This window comes from Otolemur garnettii, unplaced genomic scaffold (genome assembly GCF_000181295.1).
Source record: "Otolemur garnettii isolate 467f Iridium unplaced genomic scaffold, OtoGar3 scaffold00060, whole genome shotgun sequence".
In the NCBI taxonomy this organism is placed as follows: domain Eukaryota; kingdom Metazoa; phylum Chordata; class Mammalia; order Primates; family Galagidae; genus Otolemur; species Otolemur garnettii.
The window spans coordinates 11,391,184-11,400,139 of NW_003852455.1; the positions used below are offsets into that span (position 1 = coordinate 11,391,184).

At 38.3% G+C, this 8,956-nt stretch overlaps 1 protein-coding gene across 1 annotated transcript in view; it reads left to right on the forward strand.

Moving 5' to 3' along the window:
- Positions 1-8,956, forward strand: part of EHHADH (enoyl-CoA hydratase and 3-hydroxyacyl CoA dehydrogenase) — a 50,192-nt gene that overhangs the window by 3,614 nt on the left and 37,622 nt on the right. Inside the window, exon 2 of the mRNA XM_003792737.3 lies at positions 4,967-5,070. Within this exon, the coding sequence (XP_003792785.1) occupies positions 4,967-5,070 (104 nt within the window). The remainder of the gene's footprint in view (positions 1-4,966; positions 5,071-8,956) is intronic.

Genomic DNA, 8,956 nt, shown 5'->3' on the forward strand with positions numbered 1-8,956 from the left:
TGCAGCCGTCATTGTTGTTTGGCGGGTCCGGGCTGGGGATTCGAACCCGCCACCTTAGGTGTACGTGGCTGGCGCCTTAGCCAGTTGAGCTATAGGCGCTGAGCCTTTCAGTTTGTGTTTTAAAGAAATTTTACCCCAAATACTCAGAATTCCAAGGCAAAACTGATTGGAATCTGGTTCTATTATTTTTTAATTATCATGGATACATAATAGTTGTATATATTTGTAGAGAATATGTGATGTTTTGATACAGTTATACAATGTATATTAATCAAATCAGGGTACCAGGTATCCATCACCTCAAGCATTTATCACTTCTTTGTGCAGGGAACATTCCAATTCCACTCTTATTTTAAAATATACAACAACTTATTGACTATAGTCACCCTACCATGCTATCAAATATTAGATATTGTTCATTCTATCCAGCCATCCTCCCTTATTGTCCCTTTCCTGCCTCTGGTAACCATCATTCTATTCTCTATGAGATCAGTTGTTTTAATTTTTAGCTGCCACATATTTAACATAAGTGATAACATGCAAAATTTATTTTTCTATGCTTGGCTTATTTCACTTAACACCCAGTTCATCTATGTTGTTGGCCAAGTAATATTCCATTCTGTATATGTATTAAATATTTCATTGTATGTATGTACCATATTTTCTTTATATATTCATCCCTTGATGGACATTTAGGTTGCTTCTAAATCTTGGCTATTATGAATGTTGCTGCAATAAACATGGGAGTGCAGATCTTTTTTTTTTTTTTTTTTGAGACAGAGTCTTTCTCTGTCACTCTGGGTAGAAAGCTATGGAGTCAGCGTAGCTCACAGCATCTCAAACTCTTTGGCTCAAGTGATCCACTTGCCTCAGCCTCCCAGGTAGCTGAGACTACAGGCATCCACCATGATGCCTGGATGGTTTTTCTATTTTTAGTAGACACACGGTTTCACTCTTGCTCAGGCAGGTCTTGAACTCCTGAGCTCAAGCAATCTACCCACCTCACCTTCCCAGAGTACTAGGATTATAGGCATGAGCTACCAGACCCTGACCTCAGATATCTTTGGATACATTGATTTCCTTTCTTTTGGATGTATACTTAACAGTGGGATTGATGGATCATATGGTAGTTATATTTTTAGTATTTTGAGGAACCTCCGTGCTGTTCTCCGTAATGGTTGCACTAACTTACATTGCCACCAACTGTGTATGAGGGTTCCCCTTTCTTCACATCCTTACCTGTATTTGTTATTGCCTGTCTTTTGGATAAAAGCCACTTTAACTGGGTGAGATGGTATCTCATTGTGGTTTGGTTTGCCTTTCTCAAACATGATAGTAAGCATTTTTCATATACCTGTTGACTACTGGCCATTTGTATGTGCTCTTTTGAGAAATGTCTATTCAGATGGTTTGTCCATTTTTAAACTGGATTATTTGATTTTTTTTCCTAATTGAGGTGTTTGAGCTTCTTATATATTCTAGGTATTAATTCCTGGTCAGATGGGTAGTTTGCACATGTTTTCTCCCATTCTGTGGGTGAATTGTCTCTTCTCCTTGTTTGTTGTTTCCTTTGCTGTGCAGAAGCTTTTTAGCTTGATGTGATCCCACATTTCCATTTTTGCTTTAGTTGCCAATGCTTTTTAGTATTACTTAAGAAATCTTTGCCCAGACCGATGTTCTGGAGTATTTCACTGATGTTTTCTGCCAGTGGCTTCATAGCTTTTAGGTCTTAAATTTAAGTTTTTAATCCATTTTGGTTTGATCTTTAACTATGACAAGAGATGGGGTCTAGTTTCATTCTTCTGCATGTGAATATCCAATTTTTCCAGCAGAGACTGTCATTTCCCCAATGAAAGTTCTTGGCACCTTTGTTGAAAATAAAGCCGCCATAGACGTGTTGATTTATTTCTGTTCCATTAGTCTATTTGACTGTTTTTATGTCAGTACCTTGCTGTTTTGGTTATTACAGCTATGTATTATAATTTGAAGTCAGATAATGTGATTCCTTCAGTTTTGTTCTTTTTGCTCAGGATAGCTTCGGCTATTCTGGGTCTTTTGTGATATAATTTTTTTTATTTCTATAAAGAATGTCATTGATAGTTTGATAGGGATTGAGTTGTGTAGGATAGAGCATAGGGTTAAAAGTGCTACGCACTAGGAATAGGGTAACCTGGGGAAAAGCCGAGAATCACTGCTGACCAGGAGTACTGAAAACAATACTCACCAGCCACAGCACACTGTCCCAGTCCTAAGTCATATATTAGCAGTGATAAGACTAATGAAAGACAGAAGAGCAGTAACAGGGTGTGTTCAGTCATGCAGTTAAAAAAAACTACTTGTTTTTATAACCTTTACTTCTATTTGAAGTTTTCTGCTGTGCTATATTTTCTCATGCCTGAGATTTCAATAAAAGACAGTGAGGAATGTTGGAGGGGGGCCCTACCCTTGTTTTTCCTTGCAAAATGCTTGCTGGTATTGGCCTCTGCATGTTCCTCAGTTCAACACAAATGAACTGTGTATGTGTTACTCATTTGCATTGAGTTGGATAAGATGAAAAAATTCCCTGGATTACCAGGCCAAGTCCCCCACTCCCTTCCCTCACTTTCCCTCAAACAGAAGCAGTTTCATCCCCTATGCTAGGTTGCCTGCAGCTGGGGGAGAGGTAATACAGGTACTCCTGTGGCTACCAAGCTGAGTACTATGCTGGGTCATACTCAAAGCTAGCACTATATTGGGTCTTGCCCAAGGCCTGGGTTGACTTTGCCTGGCTACTTTTGATATTTATTCAAGGTTTAAGGGCTTACTAGTCAGTAGGCTCCGGAGTGAATCCTGCCAGGACTGGGTCCTTCCTTTCAGGGCAGCAGGTTCTCTTCTGGGTGGGTTTAGAATTTCTGCCCAGGACTAAAGACCTGGAACTGGGATCTTCAGGACTCTGCCTGGTTCTTTATTTTCCTATGGTTGAGTTGGTGGCTCAGTTGCCAGACAAAGTCTGCTGTACTCTTCCCATTCTTTTCCCCAAGCAGAAGGAGCTTCTCCCCCAGCTGAACTGCTTGCAGCTGGGGGAAGGGATGACACAGATACTCCCTTGAGAGCCATTGCTAGTGTTTTACTGGGCTTCAAGCACAGTACAGCCTCAGGACTTACCCAAGGAGTATAGTCTTTGTGGTTTGACTTCCTTTCAGATTTATTCTGAGGTCCAGACCATTTTCATCAGTTGGTGGAGCTAGCCAGAACTTAGATTCCTACTGCTGGGACAGAGGATTGCTCCCTGGCTGAGGCAGTCTAACTGCTCCCTCCGGGGGCATAGACAGAATTCTGCACTGTGGTTGGTCCCCTGTGACAGGGCAGCACTAAATTCCAGTGCAAAGTCCAGTGATCACTCCACCTTCCCTCTCCCAAGCACACAGATTCTCTCTCTCCACCCAGCAATGGTGTTAGGTGCTGCTGGGGGACAGAGGAGAGGTGGCACAGGCAGTGCAAGACTATCTGTCTTACCCTCTTTGATGTCCCTTTCCTCGACATAATGTTATAAACCAAATACTGTGACTGCTCACCTGATTTTTGGTTCTTCTGAAGGTGCTTTCTTGCATGGATAGTTGTTCAGTTTGGTGTTCATGCAGGGGGATGATCACTGGAGCGTCCTATTCAGCCATCCTGCTCTGTCTCCCTCACTCTATCATTTTTCCTTTCAGCAGTTTCTCACATTTTCTCACATTTTCCGCAGGTTCTCCTCCTTCACTGTCACCTTGACACTAATCCCTTGCTTTTGGCAAAGTTTCCTTTCTTGGTTTCATGATTTTGGACTCGCTTGTTGCTAAATCCCTGTGCCAAGCCTCTTGCCTCATTAAAGGAAGACGTATATGGATGATTTGCCTTTTCTTTTCCCTTGGCAGACTCATTCAATTTGGCTTTAGCTATCTCTTCCGTGGATGGGTTCCTCATATGCTGAATCATGGCAAAATCTACTATGCCTTACCTTTATCCTCGAAATTATTTAGGATTAGGTTTGGCTGTCAGTTACAGAAAATTCAAAGTAATAGTGAACTCAACAATAGAAGTTAATTTCATTCACAGCAGGGTCCTAGAATGGTATGGCTGCTCCACAGTCATCAGGGACCACAGTTCTATCTTTTGCTCTGCCATCTTCAGTACGTGGTTTCTACCTCTTGGTCCAAGGTGGCTGCTTGATTTAGCCATCACATCTGCATATCTGCCAGGAGGATGGAGGAAAGAGAAAGAGAAAGGCATACCCAATCCGTTAAGGATTCTTTCTAAAAGTTACATGTACCAAATAGACTTCTAACTCATTGGCCAGAACTTGATGCCTTAGCAGACCTTATTGAGCAGGTGGAAGAATTTAGTCTTAATGTGGGCAATTATAAATCCAGTTAAAAACCAGGTGTTTTAGTACTTAGAAGATGGAGAGGAATGAATATTTGAGGTAACTAGTAGCCCCTGCCCACAACTCCTAGATAATTTCTCCTTTAGTTTTTGTTATATGACAGATGGAACGTAACTTCATTCCCCTCTGAAATTTACCAAATTCCAAATTTATACAAACATTATGGAAACATCACTGTCTTTGTACATTTATTACAATCCTCATCTTAGTGTCCCTTATGTGATAAATTGTCTTTATAAAATAACTTCTTTCACTTGCATAGAAGATGTATAATAATGTTTTTAAATTGGTTAGTGGTGATTCTAAGTGGTCAAAGGTGAGGCACAGCACAGGAAAATAAGGTCTTAACTTTTTTAAAAGAGAGATCCATTTAATCAAGTCAGTGCTTAATTCACAGTAGACACATATGTGTATATTGTTGAAAAAATTAGTGAAAGCTTTAATAAGTATTGACAGTTTTTATCCTATGTTTGTGTGTAATTTTTCATTGTTAAGAAAGGAAAAAACTCTGTGATGGTAGGAATTTCATTCTAATTTGCTTCTTGTAACTTTTTTTTCTTTTAGTGCCGCTGTACTCCAAGGTATAAAAGAGGGACTACAAAAAGCTAAAAGCGACCAGACAGTAAAAGCCATTGTGATTTGTGGAACTGAAGGGAAATTCTCTGCAGGTAAATCAGGTCTACCTCTCCCCCACTATTTCTGGAATCCAGCCACAGATGAAGATCAATATTGCATTAGCTATATCCCTGTGGCTCGTAACTTAGTGTGGGTAACGAATATGGGAAAATTGAATAGAAATGAGAAACATTGTGGGGAACAAGACAGGAATCACAAGAGAGACATGGAAAAGACTTGGCCTTAGTCTCTTTTATATTGCTGTGGGGCTTTGGAGAAAATTTAGTTCCAGGCTTGATGGCTGTTATAGCTGCGGGTAGACACCTGCTCATACATACATGCTCTACATGTATCTGGATCCTATACAAGCTCAGGCAAGTCTTTAATCTCTTGAATCTTGGTTTCTCTGGCTGTTAAACAGCAATAATTATAGCAATAACTAAAGAGTTTTGTAAGATTAAATGAAATAGTACATCTGTAAGATTCTAGTGTAGTATATGTACAAAGATGTTCGATAAATGCTTTTAATTAATGCAGAGTCCTAATATGGAATTCATTTTTCTTATAGTCACCCATCTTAGTGAACATGGCACTACTTTATTGGATTATTATGTGAAGATGCAAAAATATTGACAAAATACAACATAAGTATTCTGAAATGTATTTGTTCAATGATAATTTTCTTTTCCCAAATGAATATGGTATACTTTTTGACTAAAGTCATGTGGATGTTAGGATCTATTCAATCTTGCTATGGCCAGAGAAATTTAATGTGTGTTAATGATAACCCAGAAAAACATACAAATTTTAGAATCATGGCAATAAATAAATATAAAAATATTAATCATTATAATTACCATTCATCTTGCCCATTATCTGTCAGCACTAATTAATAATGAAAATAGTAGTAATTTTATACTTTATATATATATTTTGTTTGTTTGTTTGTTTGTTTTTGTTTTTTTTTTGAGACAGAGCCTCAAAAAACCTTAGCCACTTGTGCCACAGGTGCTGAGCCTTATTTTATATTTTTAATCCTCAAATTCTCCAATCCCCATTTACAGATGAGAAAATTAAGCCTGAGAGATTAAAATAATGTGCCAAATATTAACCAGCTATGAAGTGGCATATTCACCATTTGGAAACCTAAGGTTGGGTACCCAAGATAGTGGCTTTGAGGCATGGAAAGAGGGATCAGAGTAATGGAGAGCATGATACTTATTTATAAAGGAGGAGGTAGAAGAAAGAGTGTAATTACAGTTCAGAGGTAGAAAAAAGTAATTCTTCTAGAAAAGATTAGGGATTATCAAGCTTGACTTAATGTACTTATACAGATAAAGTACCCCCAAATTGGAAAATATACATTCTTGTGAAATGTATTTGGAATGTTGCCAAAAATTAACCAGATAGTGGATGATAAAAGTTTAAACAAATTACATTTAGAGTCTATTCTCTGACAACAATGCAATTAAGCTAGAGTTCCGTGACAAAAATATAACTAGACATTCTTATGTGTTTGGAAGTTAAATTCATTTCTTAATAACCTAGGAGTCAAACAGAAATCTTGGAATTCAGAAAAAAATTGACCTGAATGACAATGAAAACATAACATAAAATTAGAGGGATGCAGCTAAGTAAAACTTATCAGAAAGTGTATAGCTTTAAAAGTATATATTAGAAAACGTTGTGGGAAACGTAGTGAACTCAGCATCTATGTCAAGGAAGCGACAAAACAAGCAGGAAAATAGACCCAGATAAAGTGGGAGAAATGAAATAATAAAGAGGAAAAATTAATGAAATAGAAAAACATTGAAATGAAGAACAATAGGCTCAGCGCCTGTGGCTCAAGTGGCTCAGGCGCCAGCCACATACACCTAAGGTGGCGGGTTCGAATCCAACCCCAGCCCACCAAACAACAATGATGGCTGCAACCAAAAAATAGCCAGGTGTTGTGGCAGGCACCTGTAGTCCCAGCTACTTGGGAGGCTGAGGCAAGAGACTCACTTGAGCCCAGGAGTTGGAGGTTGCTGTGAGCTGTGATGCCACGGCACTCTACCCAGGGAGACAGCAAGAAAGAAATGAAGAACAATAATGTCAAAAAGTCTTTGAGAGAGACTCTACCTAACAAATGTAAATATTGTAACCTACTTACTTGTATACTCACATTAACCTGAAACACACAAAAAAGCTTCTTTGAAAACACTCATAAAACCAACAGACTTCTAAAGAGATTGATCAAGGGAAAAAGGCGAACAAGGAATGATAAAGGGATAAGGGATATCACTGCAGATGCTGTAGCCACTGTAGCCACTAAAAAAGAAAATGAAGATATTATAAACTACTAAAAAAAAAAAATTCCCAAACTTGACTCAAGAAGAAATCGAAAATTCAAAGAGTTCTGTAGCCATTAGTGAAATTTAATCAGTAATGAAAAATCTCGCTAAGTAAATTCCACACCCAGATGACTTTATTGGTAAGCTCTACTGTAAAGTCAAGGAAAATATTCCAATTTTACACAAACATTTTATAGACCCAAAAATAGCTTAAAACAACAGAAATCTATTCTCTTACAGTTCTAGAGAGTAGGCGTTTGTAATCAAGATCCCAGCAGGGCCATTCTTCTTCCAAAGGCTTTAGGGAAGAATCCTTCCTTTATTCTTCTAGCTTCTTGTGGTTGCTGGCAATTTTTGGCTTATAGATGCACAACTTTAATCTTCAGTTCTATCTTCACATGGCCTTCTCCCCATATATCTGTGTCCAAATTTCCCAGGTCTTTTTTTCTTTTTTGAGACAGAGTCTCATATAAGCCTACCCTAATCCAGTATGACCACATCTTAACTAGATTACAACTGCCAAGACCTCATTTCCAAATAAGGAGACAGTCACAGTTTGAGTGAACACCTATTTAACCCAGTACACTTCCCAGCTCATTTTGTGAGGCTTGCATAACCTTAATACCAAAGCCTGACAAGGATGGTAGGGAAAAGCAAAATTATAGGCCAATTTCATTCCTAAACATAGATGTAAAAATCTTAGGGTATTGTGAAACTGAATCTAAAAATATATGAAAAGTGTAATGCATCACTTTTGTCCTACAAATACCAGATTGGGTGAACACTAGAAGATCAGTGTAATTTAGCCTATTTAAAAATTAAAGAGAAAAATCATATGATTATGCCAAGAGATAGAAAAATATATATTTTGGTTAGGTATGGTGACTCATCCCTATAAACCTAGCACTTTGGGAGGCTGAGGCAGGAGGATCACTTGAGGCCAGGAGTTTGAGACCACCCTGAACAAGAGTGAGACTCTCATCTCTACAAAAAATAGAAAAATTAGCCAGGTATAATCCTAGCTACTTAGGAGGCTGAGGAAAGAGAGCCCCTTGAGCCCAAGAGTTGGAGTTTGCTCTGAGCTATGATGATGCCACTTCACTCTAACCAGGGCAACAGAAAAAGACCCTTTATCAAAAAAAAAAAAGAAAGAAAGAAAGAAAAAGAAAATTTCTAAGTAGGGCATGGTGGCAAGTACCTATAATCCCAGCTACTCAGGAGGCTAAGGAAGGAGTATCTTTTGAGGCCAGGAGTTGGAGACCAGACTGGGCAACATAGCAAGACTCTGTCTCAAAAAAAACCAAACAAATTCTTAGTAAACTAGGGAGAAAAAGGAAATTTCTTAACCAGGCAAAAGATAACTATTTTGAATAGCCTACAATGAACATAAACAAAATGGCAAATTGAAAGATTTCCTTATGAGAAAGGAACAAAACAAAGCTGACTGCCTTCATCATTTTTACTTGATATTGTATTCAAGGTTCTAGCCAGCCCAGTAAGGCTAGCAAAGAAGTAAGAGGTGTGAAATTGGAAAGGAAGAAATAAAACTTCATTATTCAGAAGATATGACAATGTAGGTAGAAAAATCAAAATAATTTATCAGAAA